At 42.2% G+C, this 18,444-nt stretch overlaps 2 protein-coding genes across 11 annotated transcripts in view; one reads left to right on the top strand and one right to left on the bottom strand.

Moving 5' to 3' along the window:
* TANC2 (tetratricopeptide repeat, ankyrin repeat and coiled-coil containing 2) overlaps positions 1-18,444 on the top strand; it is a 437,594-nt gene that overhangs the window by 414,948 nt on the left and 4,202 nt on the right. For 6 of the 8 annotated variants that reach the window (XM_017549226.2, XM_017549224.2, XM_017549223.2 and 3 more), the window contains 8 exons: positions 5,277-5,410; positions 6,324-6,447; positions 11,556-11,731; positions 12,038-12,170; positions 12,721-12,750; positions 13,585-13,676; positions 15,582-15,728; positions 18,173-18,273. In XM_017549226.2, the coding sequence (XP_017404715.1) occupies positions 5,277-5,410; positions 6,324-6,447; positions 11,556-11,731; positions 12,038-12,170; positions 12,721-12,750; positions 13,585-13,676; positions 15,582-15,728; positions 18,173-18,273 (937 nt within the window). The remainder of the gene's footprint in view (positions 1-5,276; positions 5,411-6,323; positions 6,448-11,555; positions 11,732-12,037; positions 12,171-12,720; positions 12,751-13,584; positions 13,677-15,581; positions 15,729-18,172; positions 18,274-18,444) is intronic. The other 2 variants (XM_017549227.2, XM_017549222.2) reach the window with 1 other exon arrangement.
* The window catches only part of LOC108318278 (cytochrome b561), a 44,924-nt gene continuing 28,111 nt past the window's right edge, over positions 1,632-18,444 (bottom strand). The window contains exons 6-8 of one of the 3 annotated variants that reach the window (XR_001831093.1): positions 14,197-14,362; positions 1,993-2,077; positions 1,632-1,888 (exon numbers count right to left, since the gene is read on the bottom strand). The gene's annotated coding sequence lies outside the window, so the exon portion shown is untranslated. Of the gene's footprint in view, positions 2,078-11,727; positions 11,855-14,196; positions 14,363-18,444 lie in introns of those variants that run through there. The other 2 variants (XR_001831090.1, XR_001831091.2) reach the window with 2 other exon arrangements.

Here is an 18,444-nt window from a genome sequence, read left to right as displayed (position 1 = left end):
AAAGAAACATCAAGAAAAAAAAAAAAAAAAAAAAAAAAGACTTATTGTGGCATTTCTTCTCGTGACAAAATCTTACACTGGTTTCCTGACTTCTTTAACATCATGTGGAATGGTCCGAAACTCAGGAATTTGCTTCTCAAATAATCCCTCCTTTTGTAAGATCCAAAGGGAGCAGATGCCTGGCAGCTGCAGCTTAAGAGTCCACGACAGATTAAAGGAAAGTGTCCAGCTGGAAACAGCTGCTCTCTGGAGCCCCACCCTGAGGGAAGCCAGAGGACAGGCTGAGGGGAAAGAACTGGCCAGGACATCAGCCACTCTGGAGTACCCATATGTGTGGGACCTAGAGCTGCAGGAGGGACACATTGGTGTGCTTTTGTCAGCACAGCCTTCCCCAACACTGTTGCCACATCTCCAGCAGACCCCTTATTGCCAAGGGCATGGCTGTGTAACCACTGACAGCAGCAAAAAGAGTCATGTCCCCGTGGTGATAATGAATAGAAATTACAAGACTAATAGTGATGATTATCAAACACATTCTAATGCTATACTTGAAAGAAATGCTTAACAGCTTTGAAGAACGGCATGAATTAAATGAGGACTTATTTTTATTGACATGAATTTCTTATTAGAATAAAACTTTATGACATCAGGATTCTTAAAATATTTCATACCTTAAAGTATACAATAAATTTTTATAGTGAATTTTGTACCTATATACCATATCTCGATTTTTTAAAAAATCGAGTTTTATGTCAATTTGCTTATAATCAGAAATGTGTTGTGTTTGACTTATGTATATATGCAATATCATTAAAATTATTATAAACATAAAAAGCTTAAACGTTGAGTTAAGATGAAATTTATTTGTAATATCTTTTTTTTTTTTTTAAAGGCAAGAGTCTCACTCTGTCGCCCAGGCTAGAGTGCAGTGGCACAATCTCGGTTCACTGCAACCTCTGCCTCTTGGGTTCAGGTGATTCTCCTGCCTCAGCCTCTTGGAATTACAGGTGTACACCACCATGCCCAGCTAATTTTTTTTTGTATTTTTAGTAGAGACGGGGTTTCACCATGTTGGCCAGTCTGGTCCAAAACCCTGGACCTTAGGTGATCTGCCTACCTCGGCCTCTGAAAGTGCCAGGATTACAGGCATGAGCCATCATGCCCGGCTGTAATACAATTTCTGTATCTATAAAAAATTATTTCAGAAAAAATTCTGGAAAATAATGTCTTTCTTATGTGACAGTGACCCTCCAACTCATCATCACTAGTGTAGAATGGACTTTGATTCACTTTCCTATCTACAGTAATGTTTATTAAACATACATGTGCCTTTCTAACTTCAACACGTGATCATTTAAATAATGACCTGTTGAATTGTGATGCTTCCTCCCATGACAAAATCTTAGACATATTTTTGCATATAAAGGCGGTCTGTAACCCAAAGCTAGTTGGTGGGAGCTCATATCTGCAACCAGGACCTAAGTGACAATTTTTAACCTAAGGAAAACGCAATGGTCATGATGTTTCCTAGAATATGTATCACTTACTCTATCAAATCTAAGACACCATTAACTTTAAGAAACCATACATCCATTATTTTGTGTGCCACCACAAAAACAACTTCTGCCAACTAAACTGACACAATTCTTTATTATCACATCATTTGTAAGATGCATCCCAATTTCAGAGATGTTAAAATGTAGAGGGAGAAAGTGAATCTTAGAATCTGTGAAATACATCCTAGTATACAATGAAATGTTAATTGGGATGTGATTTTTACATATCAGATTTTCTAAAGGCAGATCACTAAAGCATCCTGGTTGCTTTCATCCTCCTTTTGCAGCCTCTTTATCCTTCCAGATGTCATCTTACATCCAGTTTCCACCATCTGCTGATTCCACCCCCTCCCATCCCATAGTGTTTTCACAGACTTCTTATAGAACAACACAGAAGAAAAGCAAACAAGGTGACAAGATTGTTCACCACACCAACCTCTCCCTTGTGTTGTGGGCACAGACCAGGACCAGCACTGAGAGCTTCTAGCGACTCTGGAGGCCAACCCTGGAAATACATGGCCCTAAAAAGAAACCAGAGTTTACAAAACTTACTAGATTCCTTTAATTCCTGCCCTCATCGTCTTTTGCCTAGATTATTGCAACTACCTCCTAATTGAGCTTCTGCCTCTAGCCTCACCCTTTTGTGATACATCTCTCAGACTTCAGCCAGTGATCTTTTTAAGCCACAGTCTGTCTGTGTCACTGACCTTCATTTACTACTTGTAGAATTAAGTCCTTTAATGTAGCATAAAAAGACCAGTAATGATCCAGCCTCATATACTGTCTTCTCCAGTAATTCCAATAACTAAACATGTTGTTTTCCCCCTCAGTGCCTTTATTCATGCTCTCCCTTTGCCTGTCACGTCCATCCCCCACCTTCCATGCCTATAAATCTCCTGTTCATCTTTCAGCATCTAGTTCACATTGTCATCTCTACTGGAGGCCATCTTAGACACTTCTCCCTCTGTGCCTTCCCTCATACCAAGGATGTGTCTCCATTGTGCTTGTCACACTGTATATTAAGGTATTTGTGTCCTTAACCATGAGTTCCTTGAGAGCAGAGACAGTGCCTGACAAATAGCTCAAGAAATGTTTTATTAGTGTTATTTTGGATATCAGTGATCAGTTTATTTCTCCCCAGCCACTTCCCCTCCTCCCCCTACCCCTTGATCTTACATGACCTGTCTGTGCTGGGCTCTTCCAAGGTTGAAAGTAGATGAAAGAGTCATTTGGGTCTCTGCATTCTCTTTAGTGTCGGCATCCCATCCAAGCAGACTCTGACTGTTTCCCCAGCCCTGAGCTACATCCTGTCTGCCTCTTCCAACTCTTTAGATGTTTCCCTTTCAAAAAAGACCATTTCTGTCAGATTATCTCATCAGATGCTGACAAGCTAGGGAACAAATTCTGTTACTGCTCTTTTAGGAAGAAAGTTGGCTCCTAACTGCTCTGCAGTTTGGTGTTTTAGAGAATTGGCGTTACCTTAATCTCCTTTCTTTTAGAAAGTTTTAACAGTTTTTGATAAATCTCATAGAGAATCCAACTATACAGCTCTTTGCTCTTGGATTTTGAAAAGCCCAGATTCCGTTCTACACAGTTGTGTTGTTCTGAAATGAAACTGGCCAGCTGTGCTAATAACCATGTCCAGCTATCAACTGAAGGTTGCTGCCAAATGACATCATAACCTAAACAACGGAGATAACACAACAAAGAAAAAGGCCAGGTGGAACATTCCCTCTCATATAAATGTTATCCAGTAGGGAGAAATGGGGCAGCCAGAGCAGTGGAATTGTCAGAGTGGACAGTGTGGCTTTCCAGATGGGCAGTGGTTGTGAATATTCAGACGCGTTTTGTGAACTAGCATCATTAGTGAGAGGCTTGATTCTGAAATACTGTCTGTATTTTCTCTAGGCTGCTGTTAAGTTCTTTCGTGAAAAATAATGTATCTGGCCACCTCACATAGAGATGTTTGCTGCAACCTTAGCCGCCTAGTAGCTGCTTTAAATGGGTTCAGAACGTGGGTTAGAAATTTTCCAAATGGCTTGTTTTAGGCACCAAGATAATTCTTATGGTTCCTAATAAGTGTCTATCCAGTCAAATTCTTTAAACTGCTCTTACGTTTTGACCCATATACAAAACTAACAATTTGTTTTCTTACCTATTAGAAATACGAACTTGAAAAACAGGGAACATTATTTACATTTAAAAAACAAGAGATAAAACTTATTTGTCCAGCAAATAATTATAGCCATTAACACCTGAACTCATCCACTCAGGGCTTGGAAAGGACCCTCACCTCAGATGGGACCAAGCCACTGCCCTCCTGTAAGGAACTGGACAGAAATGCCAATGTCAAGAGTTCCAAAATAAAATTGAAAATACACATAAGACAAGCCATATATAGAACTGGTTTAAGAGTGCAGATATCTTCTAAAGTATTACTTAAAGGTTTATCTTTGTAGAAATTACAGGTAGTTTTGATTTTGCATATGACTCAGTAATGGATAAATTTGGCCATATCCAAAGATAAAATGCCATAATCTGCATTTAAGTGGAAAAGAATGCAAGTGTCCATTTGATGTAAATTTTATTTGCTTCTCTGAATCGATTTTAATGTTTGCAAACTGCAGTATCTGTGCCTGCTAACTATTATCATTTTCTGATTTATTATTGGAGTAGGAGGCTATAATAAAAGGAGGATCTGCTAACCACTACATCAATTTTTAAGTTAATTTGGAAAAAAAAATCTTTATACTCTTTCTTTAAAATGAAGTATAACTCATACATTTTCTAACGGTGTTTTCCATCCTCCTTACCCGCATTTTTTTTTAAACTATAGACCTATACACCTGAGATCCCACAGTTAAATGAAACAAATACTTATTTGTTAAAAGACAGACTTCGTTTCTCTAAATTCCTCTTTCTGCTGTTGAAATGATACTCTGAGGACACAACAGGCGTTCATAAAATCTCCTTTGTATCAGAGATAATATTGTCAGTGGACAGTGGCACAAGAATAAGAATGTGTCTGTGTTTTTCCTGATGTGTCTCTTAAACTCACTGTAGCTATTTTTACCTGTGACTTCATTATTTTATATTCTGAAGAAAATAAGTATTTGTCATACCTCTTCTCCCATCTTTAAGACTGCTACCTTGAATAATTCTAAACCTTATATTTAAAAAAAAGTGTTGCAAATGTGTCAGAAACTTCTGTATCAACTCATGAAGAAAAAGAATGAAAACTGGCCCAAGACCTTGGGCTGCAATTCCTAACGTTGATTCTCTAGGCTCAAGAGCCCAAGAGTAGAGCTTGGCTGGAGGTAGTTCCCAGCTAATTCTTAAAAAAAAAAAAAAATTCTTTATCTCTGCAAAGACTCTTGTCTTTAGATTCCACCCACACAGAAAGTTTGTAGCTAGGAAGAGGTACCAAACGAAAGGTACACCTAAGCAGAGCAGACAGTCTGGTTAGGGAAAATGAAACCAAGTGAGTTTGATTAAAGGTGATTTTTCAATAGATTATAATTGTCCCCAAATATTGTGAGGCAATTTAAATGTGTCCTTATTATTTTTCTTTAGAACTTTTGTTTATGGAAAAGGTGGCAAAAATCGTTATTCTTAGAAGTAGCAATACATTAATGAAACACAGGGATATGTCACGTTTAACACTGAGCACTACAGAGGACAAAGAAGCACCTCTCCTCAGTCTTTGTTCTCTGCCCTTAGCCCTAACAGCTGCAGCCGGAAGGGGCAAACTGGAGGTGTGCCGTCTGCTCTTGGAACAAGGGGCAGCAGTGGCCCAGCCAAACCGCCGAGGGGCAGTGCCGCTATTCAGCACTGTGCGCCAGGGCCACTGGCAGGTAAGCAGGTGGCCAGTACCAGTCCCTCAGGCAGGACTGAGTTCTAAGTCAGGACTTCTGATGCAGAGAGCAGAATGATCACAAGTAAAGTTTGGGTTACTCAGCAGTGATCAGTTTGGAGACTTGGACCTTTGTTATGAATATTCTGGTTAATTGAGCATGTGACAGTTAACATTCAAAACCATCACTTGATATAGATTGTATAGAAGGACTAACTACTTTTGTCCAGATAACAGAGTGATCTCCTTCTCACATTTTACAGTATCCAAAGACTCCTTGGAAGGTTCATTTCTCAGCAGACTTCTGCTAGTCACTTACTTGCAAGTATCTGAGACTTACTGAAAGAAAATGCAGTGAATGCAAATTCTAGTGATACAGTCCTTTTAGATGTTTGGATTCTGGATAAATGTTAATTTATACACTTGGGATGGAAAAGAAAGCACACTGATAATAATCTTCAGAAGTATTTGAATAGAAAAAAGGCTGTAGAAGCCAAACAGCCCTAAAGAGTTACCAGAGACACTTTACTATGTTCTGTTCAGTTGGAAGTATTAACTGCAGGCAGATTTGCAACCACTAGAGGGCAATAAAGGAGTGATTTATGTTAGAATTTCCACCATGAAATTGTTTAATCTACATCTTGACCTTTGTTAATTTCTTTTTTTACATGGTGGCTGAGTCAAGGTATTCAGAGTTGAATCCTTCTCATTTGGCTGTCCCTAAGAGAGTTAGATATTAAATCACATGGTACTAGGACTATACAGGTACTTATACGGGGTTCTTACAGTGGAAAGATACATATAGAGGTGACTTATACAGCAGTAGGAATTCGTACAGAGTAAGAGATATTGTGCACATGTCTTCTCAGCAGCTCTTCTTTGGGTAATTGGTTCCTGTTTCTCTGCACTTGCAGATTGTTGATCTTTTACTCACCCATGGAGCTGATGTCAACATGGCAGACAAGCAGGGCCGCACTCCCCTGATGATGGCTGCCTCCGAAGGCCATCTAGGAACTGTGGACTTCCTACTTGCACAAGGTTAGTCTTGGGATGCTAAAGCTGGCTGGCTAGTGCCCGTAATTACCTGGTGAACTCATGATTTCCAGCAATGGTTCCCAGTAGATACGAAGAACAGATATTAATCCAGTTGGTTGGAAAATGAAATGCTATCTCCTCCCATCTTGTATTCAGTGGAACGCTTCTAACTCTGACACTATTTCTTTATGACTTGAGGAATTTAAATGAAATTAACATATTGTAAATTCTCATTCAGATCAGTAGTCTCCAAATTTTGATTTTTAAAAAATATATACTCAATAAGTGTTCATCTTCCAGGGATTGTGTTTTGACTTTAACTTTATCAATTCTTTTGTAAGCCTGCACAACTAATATTTTTCTTGAATTCAAAGGTGGCAAATTGCAGTGAAGACCCCTGCTGACTGTGGAATCCTATTTGGGGAATCAAGATTATTACCCTGTTATAATAAATTCCCTTTGACAGTTACCAACATCCACAAATTCCTGGTGAATGGGAAATAAGTTAAAGGAGACAGTGGTCACACCACCATTGTAAAGCACATCAGGCTCCCGTTGCTTGCTGTGACCTGTGCCTAACGGTGGCTGCTGATGGTGGACCTCTGTAGTAGAAAAAGCTCGTCACTGGTGACTCTGCAGTGCCATCTAGTGGAGCTTGAGCATTTGCATGAAGCAAGAGACAGAGGCAGTCATTCCAGTTAGCCTCCACTATTAGTAAATTGGACCCAAACATCTGTAATTATATCCACAAGCACATGTACTTTCCTTCAAGGAAACCAACCTCCTGAACAATGATGCCTAGGCCACAGCACCTGAGGGTAGTTTAATTAGAAAGAAATTAGGTTTCTTCTAAGATTTCAAACTACAGCTCAGTCAGAGACTTATGCTGGATCCGTCAAGTAAGATTTGTTTCCTCAGACTCAAGGCTGGGTCAGAATCAGAGAGTTACTCTTACAGGTTGTGAAGTGGCTCTTGGTTCCCCCATATAAGCTACCAAAGAAATTTGCCTTCATGATATTTATCTTCATTTCTACTGGGGAAGGCAGGAAGGAGGAAGGATTGCCTAGATTCTCAAGATAAGCTGTGTCAGGAGTGAATACTCCAGAACAAACCAAGTCCACTGAAAGAGGCAGGACCTCTTGAGCCACTGATAACCTTTAGATAGATAGCTGCAAAGTACCTGTCATGTGCCAGTAGAGGCTCCGTGGCCACAGATTCCAGGTATTTTTTTCATTCACCAATGGAGAGATTTTCTTCTTTGGACTGTTTCATTTTTTTCTGCACTTAAATGAGAGGCTTTCACTAAATAATGAATTCAACAAAGATTTATTTAGTCTATGTCATTAGCACAAATAGTTCCTATACTAGGAACTATGAGTAGTTCTGATTTTAATTAATGCACTATAATCTGTGCCCTCAAAGGGTCTACAATGTGGCAAGGAAGAGATAAAGATAAATACCTTAAAAAGCAGAGAATCCCGAGTGCTCTGATAAAGGGGTACTTTGAGTTAGACTAGGACAGGCTTTGAAATTTGAATAGGAAAAATGTCCTAGATTTAGGGAGAGGATGTAACATAGATGAAAGGCCAAAGAGGAGTAACAGGTTTGGCGAAATATGCGAGCTGTCTAGTAAAGTGTAAGAGTACTACAGAAAGTAAAATTGCAAAGGTATATGGAAAGAAATGAAAAAGGACCATGTTAAAAGAATCTGGACTTAATTCTAAAAGAATCTGGGGAGGCTTTAAAATTTTTTAAATAAGGAATTGATGCCAGAGCATGCTTTAAAAACAATCACTCTGGCAGTATGTGAGCAGTAGATTTGATAAAGGAGCCAGGAGATCAGTTAGGAAGCCATTGTAATGAAACAGATGAGCCATAAAGAGGTCCTAACCCAAGGACAGTAGCTTTCAGAATAGAACAGAAGGGCTATGTGCAAGAGGTGTTTTGGATATGAAGCCTGAGTAGATGTAGGAAGTAAGGATAGAAGAGTTAAAGATAACTCCAGAGTTGTAAGATGGATGTTTGGGAGAATTGTGATTTCATTAACTGCATGAGAGAAAAGAGGAAGATTGCAAATTGGATTTTGGAAGTATTTAACATATTATGGATTTGTTTCATATGTAACTCCTTTTCTTATCTTTGGAAAAATCAGTTTCTTTAATATACATCCAGAACTTTCTTATCCTACTTCTTTCCACCATTGGAGACTTTGTCCAGGGAATTTATAGATGTTGCATCTGAAAAAAACTCCTTGGATTCTCTTCCATATTTAAATTTATTCCACATTAGAGTCAATGTTTTAATTGCAAACTGTACCCTTACCTAAATGGCTCTCATCAGGATTAAGGTATGGTCCCTTCCAGCTTTTCATCCTGCTGTGGGAAACCACAAACTCTACTGACTTCCAGGAATGCAAATGTGGTAGGCTAGATGACTGCTGAGTAAACCCTGAGCCTGCTGTGGCAGGTCCTAAGCTTGAGCTGACATCTGAATCCTGTCCAGCTGAGGGGGCAGCTAAGTGTCCTGGTGCAGTAAGTTGATCTCTGATGTAGTTAAATACGGCATGCCTACTGTGTGAAAAGAGTTAGGTACTCTTCAAAACTAGCAAATAAATAATAGGCTCCTTGTCATCGAAGGCCTTACAGTCTGGGCCTTGACCAAACGTATATTGGATTTTAGACTGATTACAAAGCAGCATGTCAGGTGTGCGTGATTCTTTCAAGTGAGAATAGAAACGTTGAAAGGAAACATGCACAATATGAAGGAGTGCGTGGAGAATGTAAAAAGGAAGGTGGAGTTACTGAATAAGACTGAGGAGTTTAAACTCTGAATTTCTTGTTTGTTGTATTTGTTTTTTGTTTTTGTCTTTTTTTTTTTAGAGGCAAGGTCTCAGTCCATCACCCAGGCTGGAGTTCAGTGGCCTGGTCATAGCTCACCAAAGCCTGGAACTCCTGGGCTCAAGCGATCCTCCTATCTCAGCCTTCCTAGTAGCTAAGACTACAGGCTCACACCACCACAACTGGCTAATTTTTTAGTTTTGTAGAGACAGAGTCTTACCATGTTGCTCAGGCTGATCTCAGATTTCTGGCCTCAAGCAATCCTCCCCACCTCAGCCTCCCAAAGTGCTGGGATTATAGAAAGTCACTCCATGCAGCCAAATACTTAATTGACAAGTAAAAATTGTATATGCAGTTATGTGTTGCTTAATCATAGGGATATGTTCAGAGAAATGCATTCTAAGAAATGTGTCCTTAGGTGATTTTGTCATTTGTAAACATCACAGAATGCACTTACACAAACCTAGATGGTATAGCCTATTACACACCTAGGCTGCATAATATACAGCCTGTTGCTCCTAGGCTGCAAACCTGTATAGCCTATTACTGCACTGAGTTACTGTAAACACTTGTAACACAGTGTGGTATCTGTGTAGCTAAACATGTCTAAACATAGACAAGGAACGATATTTATGCTGAACAATATTTATGGTTTATACAGGTTGTGTATCCCTTATCTGAAATACCTGGTTGTATGTTCTGTTTCAGAAGCGTTTCAGATTTGGGATTTTATTTTTTGCATTTTGACTATTTGCATTATACTTACTGGTTGAACATTACTAATCCAAAAATGTGAAATCCAAAATGCTGCAATGTGTATTTCCTTTGAGTTGGCGCTCAAAAAGGTTCAGATTGCGGAGTGTTTCTGATTTTAGATTTTCAGATTAGGGATACTCAAAGCTGCATACATATACACTGTGGAATGGTTAAGCCAAGCTACTTTACGTGTGCATTACCTCACACACTTACCCATTTTTCTTCTGGTGAAAATGCTTAAATTGTACTTTCATAGCAATTTTCAGTTGTATATTATTAATAACTATCACTCTGACTATAGTTAAGAACTATAGAGTAGATTTAGTGTACTAGTTAGTAACTAATACAGTAGATCTCTTGAACTTATTTCTTCTAAGTGAATTTTGTGTCTTTGACCAACATCTCCCCAGTCCCCTCTCATCTCCTAGTTTCTGGTAACCACCATTTTACTCTGTGATTCTATGAATTTAACTTTATTAAACTCTAGATTTCTTTTGTGGCCTGAGCTCAGTGTCCTCTCCCGTGTTTATTTCCCCCACCTGTGGAGGGAGAAATGGCCTGGCACTGTGATCAGTGACAAACATGTCCTGGGCTCCTATTTGAGGAGACTGTCTCAAGGAGTTAGCACCATTATCAATGGAAAGCTTCTGCTCAGTTCAGAAGTCATTCACTGAGCTCCAGTGTAGTGAGGCTGAGGCAGGCGGATCACTTGAGGTCAGGAGTTCAAGACTAGCCTGGCAAACATGGTGAAACCCCGTCTCTACTAAAAATATAAAAATTAGCCAGAGCTGGTGCTGCATGCTACTTTGGAGGCTGAAGCAGGAGGATGGATCGAACCCAGGTGGTGGAGGTTGCAGTGAGCCGAGATCGGGCCACTGCACTCCAGCCTGGGCAACAGAGCAAGAGTGCAAAAAAAAAAAAAAAGTAAAAAAGAAGAAAATGCTCATTGAGAATTTATTACCTGCAAATAGGATACATAAGAATAGATAAATAATGGAGTAAGTTGACTTACGTTAAGCATATTTAAGATGAGGTAACAGTGAACCATGAGAAGCTTCTTAGAGGCAGGAGGATGGAGATAGTTCCTGGAGGATGGGAAGAAGTGATGCAAGTCTTGGGAGAAGAAGAGCTCTTCCACATAGGGAGCAACGTGACCGAGAGTGAGGATGCAGGAGGATTTCTGGGAGCCTCGAGAGGCAGTGAGCACATCCATTTGGCTGAAGTAGAGGATTCTCACAGGGGAATAATAAAACTTAATTATAGAGAGTAATTGGGAATAGATTGTGGATGACCTTGAATACCCAATGAAACAACTGGAATCTGTGTTAGTGAAAGCTTGTAGGATGAACTTTTAACAGTTTTATTGAGACATAATTGGCATACCAGGATCAGTCTTAACATGGAAGTAGTCCAGAAGCAAGCGGTGTCATTTGGTGGAGCATGCCCCTTCAACACACTTCCCTGCCTGCTGTGCGTTTCCGTGTCTCCTCAGCCCCGTGCTATCACTTGCCTTTGCAGGTGCCTCCATTGCTCTCATGGACAAAGAAGGATTGACAGCCCTCAGCTGGGCTTGTTTGAAGGGCCATCTCTCAGTAGTACGTTCTCTGGTGGATAACGGAGCTGCCACAGACCATGCTGACAAGAATGGCCGTACCCCACTGGATCTGGCAGCTTTCTATGGTGATGCTGAGGTGGTGAGTTCCTTTAAACAAGCCTCGGGAGAGTAGGGAGAGGGGCTGTTCTCCATCCATACTAGCTGGGGTCTAAAGTGGAGTGCGGTACTGATGATTCCTGATACAGAGCGCTCAGATCTATACCTGCCAGAGAACAGGAACATTCAAATTGCTACTGAAGATCAAGAATGTAGCTAAGGCCTGAAATATCATGGCTCCATAGCCTGGTTCAGGCCAGCAGTCGAAGGGCAGGCAGCAGCCAGAGCCCTTGGTGGAACAGTGCTGAGCCATGCCTGTCCTAACTGCTCTGCTTGATCCGTGTCCTAGGTCCAGTTCCTGGTAGATCATGGGGCCATGATCGAGCATGTTGACTACAGTGGAATGCGCCCTTTGGATAGGGCCGTGGGGTGCCGGAACACCTCTGTGGTTGTCACTCTTCTGAAGAAAGGAGCCAAGATAGGTAGGAGAAGGGAAGAGGGTGTTGGCCATCTGTGCCCAGGGGCCAGACTGGTCCAGTGGTCTGGCTGCCCTGGGTATTTGGTGTGAGCGTATATAGTTCCCCCTCCTCCCTGGCCCAATTATTGTCCAAGTGAACAGAGAGGCTCTTAGCCCAGAGAAAGCACCATCCAAGCCATGGTCTGCAGTCCCCTGTGTCCTGAACCACATGGTTCTCTACCATGTCCCTTGTAGCCTTAGCCAGGAGGCTGCTCTGGCCTTAAGCACCTCTCAGCACTGCCTCTGTTCCAGCCCCACCCTGTCAGCATCCTGGATCTCTGCACTGCGTGAGCCTTTGCTTTCCCTTGCTCTGAATGTGCTTCAGACTCAAGTCCCTGCTGCCGCTGTCCCAGCTGCTCCCCGAGCCCACAGACCTGTAGATGAGGGTTGGCTGATATGCTGGCTTTGTGCTGCCTGCCTCTCACTGCTGCTTTTTCCTTCTTTTTTTTTTTTCACCTTCATCCATTTTTTTTTTTTCCTCTCCTACAACTTTTTGTTTTCTCCTTTCTTTGAAGGTTGTCAGACGTTACCGAGTCGCCCACGAGGTATATTTCACCGCTGTCAGCATCAGGCGTGGTCTGATGGCTTGGTCAGCTTTGCCTTCTCCTCTTTGGTTTAGCCTGCATGAGTTCCCTACACCTCTAATCTTTTAATTTACTTCACCTTAAAAGAAGATTTTTTTTAATGACTGTTGTAGAGAATAACTTGAACTTTTGATAACTAACCTTGAAAAGCATAGTTTGTAAATAATTCAGGCATTTGTAAACTAATCAATTTAACCTTTTCTTTCTTTTTGTGGGTAAAGTCATCCTCAGTAATGTTGGTTTGTTTCATGTCTGATTGACATTCGAACTGTGCTCCTGCTTCAAAGTGAATCTCAGGGAGTCCTAGCTGGTACTTACCATCTAAGGGAACCTTTAGAACTATTAGTGGTTTCCCTTCTGCAAAGTACATATTTTAAAGTTAAGTGGCTAAACATCTGGGGGTTTTGAGTCCCAAACCCAAAATAAATTACCCTCTTTGAACTTTTCAAATCCTGCAGTAATACTTAATATAAATCCTTTCTCCCAATTTCCTTATTTAACATAATTCCAAACTAAGCCATTGCCTGCCCACATGCAGCATGCAGGCTTTGCAGCCCTCACGTGGGGCAGGCTCACATGGTTCCAATATTCTTATTTTAAGGTGAATACAAATCCAACACAGCTTCTTAGCAGTGGGAGTCACTAACATACTCCCAGGTCTAAAAGATGAGGTCACGATTGTGGAGCAAGTTGTTCTCTCAGCAGAAATTCCCCCAGGGTATTTTTTTCACCTAGCTTCCTACCACCCTTACATTGTATGAGTTTTTTACCCATCATGCATCCTGTACACTACAGGTCCAGCCACATGGGCGATGGCCACCTCCAAGCCAGACATCATGATCATCCTGTTGAGCAAGCTGATGGAAGAGGGGGACATGTTTTATAAGGTGAGGGGAGGGAGGGACACAGTTTCTTCAGAACAGCCATTCACTGTTTCCTACGTGTAGAATCTTCCAAAGTCTTGATAATTCTCACCCTTGGTTGTAGAGGCAAAGGGAGAAAACTATTCCTCAGCGATGGGCTAATGTGTTGGGGATCCTGGGGTTCTGCCTTACCAAGAGAGCAAGAGTAGCCTACACTCGCCTGTAGCTGATCGACCTAAGGCCCTAGTTTTCCCTGGTCACTAACCGGTGGTTATGTAGATTTTTACATGGAATCTGCTAGGTAGGATTTGGAGATTCATGGGACAAGTAAAAATAAAATTACATAGTATAGCTATTTCCAGTATGTTGATCTTAACTTTCATACGTCATAATATATACGTAGATTACAAAGTATATCGTAACAATAGCTTATCAGCATCCTTGAGTAAGAAAAGGAAACCAAGACAAATAACAATTAGAAGATATGTTTGAAATCATGCACTGAATGACAACAACAAAAAATGTGGAGTCTTTTTGTACTCACAGTTCAAGCTGAAGTCTCCATACCCTGAACACAAATAAACTCCCTTGGTCTGTTCCATGTCAAAGCCATTGCACTGTGTCGAGATCAGCTGGATTATCCTCTCCTGAAGTTGCATACAAATCCAACCCAGTTTTTGGCAGCAGGCATCACTGACACATCCCCAGGCCTAAAAGATGAAGAACAGTGGTGAAGCATATTATTCTCACCTGTGTCAGGAGTGTACAAGTTCCTAAGAGCAGAATTCTGTCTTCTAAGTACCGTTTGAGTGAGTCTTGGTAATCTAGGACTCGTGGGCTTTCAGGAAGCTTGAGCCCTGGCCCAACCTTGATTCTACATGGCTTCAAAGAAGGTCCTCATGACTCTAGATGTCATATTTATGGACTTCACAATGGCATTGCTCTCAGGTTATGCCCTGCTTATAGCATAACTTCTGGTATTCTAAGGCAAGGAGTTCTTGTAATGAAAATATGCAGTGCCATTATTGTTCCCCTCAGAATTCTACATTCAAAGACTCCAAATCTCTCCTTAGTGAATGGTGCTAAGGGAAAAATAAAAGACTGGGATCCCTGGGGAGCTGTAACTATAGAGAAGGAACAAAGTGGATAAAGATCAGCTAAAGGGGTGGGAGATGCTGCCTGCATCTTTCTGGGCTCAGCTTATAGCTTTTCAGATACAAAGTGGAAGAAAAGTTGGCCACTGTGGCCAGATGTCTAAATTGGTCATAGCTGTACATCTTGGATAATCCCTCCTACAATATCAGATGGAATCCCAGACTCTAAACTTCACTTTTCTACTGCCATCCTACTCCATGTCTTTTCCAAAAATGGGGAACGCTGATCAGTATTTTATGCAATGAGATTAGGGAAGCATCCGCTAGACTGCTTTAGCTCCCACATCCTTCATGAGGAAGACAATGACTTCTAGAGGGCTGGCCAGGTAGAGTGTCAGACCAGCAAAAGAGTTCTCCAGACAAGCACAAGCCAGAAATGAAGGAATAGTAATTTAGGAGTACATGGGACTAGGAAGTCATATGTGTCATAGATAGATCAGTTCAAGCAAAAGGAGCTTTGAAATGAGCATGGTCAGCCTCTTTGGAATCTGGTTAGGAAGCCAGGGTCCAGGGCCTTCCATTTGCCAAGGCTTTGTCTCCCTGGCTTGTATCTTGGGTATTGCCTCAATCTTGCCTTTCCTGCCAGGTGAGTTTTCTTTAGAAAAGACTAGACCCTTCTGCTCTCATCATCAGGGCCAGAACTCCTCTCTAGGCCGGTGTTTGGGAGGGTTAGCCCTTAGTAACAGCTGCTGAGAAGAGGAAGGGAGTGGGGACCACACTTCCTCAGCTGTTCAGCAGACCAACTGTGTGTTTCACCATCTTGTGCTCCCATCAGAAAGGTAAAGTAAAGGAAGCTGCCCAGCGCTACCAGTACGCCCTGAAGAAGTTCCCTAGAGAAGGGTTTGGTGAGGACTTGAAAACTTTCCGGGAACTAAAGGTGTCTCTCCTCCTCAACCTGTCTCGGTGTCGCAGGAAAATGAATGTAAGTCCCTGTCACCCCAACTCCTTTTTGCAGTCCTGGAAGCTGATAGCCCACGTCACTCACTAGCTTTTACCAGGCCCCCAAAATCCTCCTCTGCCCCATTTGGAACTTGGTTGTCCTTCACAGAGCACTGACATTTGCAATTTGAAAGAAATCTGAGTCTAAGTACAATCTGTATCTCAAACTGTAAAGAAGTCAATGCTGCGAGTACTTTGCAGCTTTCTGAATGTTCATAATTTCACTGAAAATGATGAGAATACCATCTTCCCCACCCCCATACCACCAAATCAGTGTTCTGGTCTTCGGGAAAATGTGAGAGCAGTGGCCACTAGAATTCCAGTTGCAATTAGATAGGAGTTTAGTCACTACTTTCAGTATATTCTCTTGTCATTTGAAGAAGGGCTAAGAAGAGGGTTGGGGACCATGGTCTTGAAGGTTAATTTCTGAGGCTATTCTTGAACTTTTTGCCTCTTTCCTCATCTTTGTATCCCAGCACACCATGTCCCTTCTTGCCTAGAGGAAATCTCAGAACTCCCCCTGGACCTTTTATCATCTCCCTGGTAGGCCTCGGTCCTTACTGCCTGCCTTACAGACCCATCTCAGATGCCTTCAGCCCCTGCCCCTTCACATAAAGACACTCCAAGCCAAGAACCCGCACTCATATTTTGGAAATAGCTAAGATTGTGTCAGGAGTCTCTGACATCCACCAGCCTGAGGTCTCATAGTTCTTCAGGAGATAAAAATAATCCAAGCCAAACAGATGTGTTGATCAATTAAAAACTCAGCTGGAAAGAAACAAGATTTAAACCTCATGGCCAAAGGTCTTCCAGAAAGATGATTTGTGTGCCTTTAGATTATCCAATCCAGACCCTAAACCCTGACATTGGAAGGAGCCCGAGATAAACCTGACTGTCTCAGAGAACACATCCATAGCCCTCAGGCAGAGTTGTCCCAGGGTGCTGAGGGAAGTGGGGACGTGGGGCCCCCTGGGGAAGGGAGAGGGTGGTAGTCTTGGGAGACAGTGAGGTTCTCATGCCCATGGGGTCTCCCGTAAAATGGAAGGAACAGGACCAAGGCCTCCCCTGGCACCCGCTGGTGAGGACGAGGCACAGCTCAGAAGTTGCTGCCAACCCACTGCTCTCTTTCCCCTACCAAATAACAGACTTTTTAAAAATACCCTCATATTCTCAGGAACAACGATGGTCCCAAAACAACAAATAAAAGGGTAAGGCTGGAAGCAGAGCAGGGACAGAAGGTGACCCATAGAAGATGAAATTCTTTCTAGCTCCACATTTCTTCAGAAGCGGCTAATAATCACCTCCTGGGCCAACACTGCACCCAGCACCAGACGTCTGTCTTCTTAGGTAGAGGATTTCCCATCAACTTTGTAAATTTTTTTTACCTATGCCCCAGGGCCTTTGTTCTGCCCAAGGCCTTGTTTTCTGCCTTAGGAATCATGACTGTAACCAGAGGCTACCAGTACATGCTGTACTGTGGCTCTGACACTAAAAGAAGGGGAAAACCTTCCCATTTAGCTTAGTGTTTAAGGGAATACTAAAAACCATAGACTCTGCCTAATCAGCATTGTTCCCCACCCCATGGTCTCTGTTCCCAAGGTCCCAAAGTAAGGATAGCATCCTGTGAACATCTTCCTCCAGGGATAGCACAGACCTAAGTCACAGCTGGGGCCTTCTCTTGTTTTGTTTTTAAGTGTTTCCTAAGTAAGGAACCGGTTAAGAAAAGGAACAGAGCAGAGAAGCCTCAGTGAAATAGAAAGTGATAATTAATGAGCACCTACTATGTGCCAGGAACTGTGCAATGCTTTTAAATGCTGTATCACACTTGATCCTGCCTCTGGAGTAGGTATAGACAAGAAAATACACAATACGCCCAGGAGTTACGAAGCCAGTCAGAGAATTGAACCCACGCCTGTCTGACACCCCCTCTCCCTCTAGTTTTCCTTTACAGATGTCATCCTCCCGGACTTCACAGGACACCTTCTCACTTGTCCCCTAGAAAGCCAAAGTGCAGTGCGTGTAGCACGAAGGTGTGGGGCTCAGACGAGGGTCCATACGAGGTGTGGACATGGGTGTGTTTGCCTCCTACATGTGTGGATAACTTCAGGAGCTTCACTGGAAAGGGTTGGCGTTTGGCTTCCAGGCTGAGAACTTCATTAGAAAGGCAAAAGGAGGGAAAATTAAAACTACTTTAATATTCCGGGCAGATAAGGACCAGTGAAAAGTCGCAGGGCTACACAGGGCAAAAGCAAAAGGAACTTTCAGCCCACAGGCCCCGCGGCTAGAGCCATGTCAGGCCCACCTAGCGTCCCAGGTGTTCCATCCATAAATGTCAAAAAAAAAAATGTACAAATAATTTGTTTTATTCCCAAGTTGTCTATTTTTTATGTCATCAATGACTCATTTGCACACCTATTGTAATGACAGGATTTTGGAATGGCGGAGGAATTTGCTACTAAGTCCCTGGAGCTGAAACCGAAATCTTATGAAGCTTACTATGCGAGAGCAAGGGCAAAACGCAGCAGCAGGTGAGGAGAGAGAGAGAGGGTGAAAGCAAGAGGTCTCTTCTCTGAAAATTTGGCCAAGGCAGTGTCGGCCACCCTGGGGCATATGTACCCAAACCCATCTCTGTCCTTGAGAACGCTCAGGTCCAGGCTTCGGGGATGGCTGCAACAGTCCAGCCCTCAGCTAGAGATCGG

Source organism: Cebus imitator, unplaced genomic scaffold, assembly GCF_001604975.1.
Source record: "Cebus imitator isolate Cc_AM_T3 unplaced genomic scaffold, Cebus_imitator-1.0 Scaffold217, whole genome shotgun sequence".
Taxonomy (NCBI): Eukaryota; Metazoa; Chordata; class Mammalia; order Primates; family Cebidae; genus Cebus; species Cebus imitator.
This window is presented reverse-complemented; position numbering and strand designations above follow the sequence as displayed.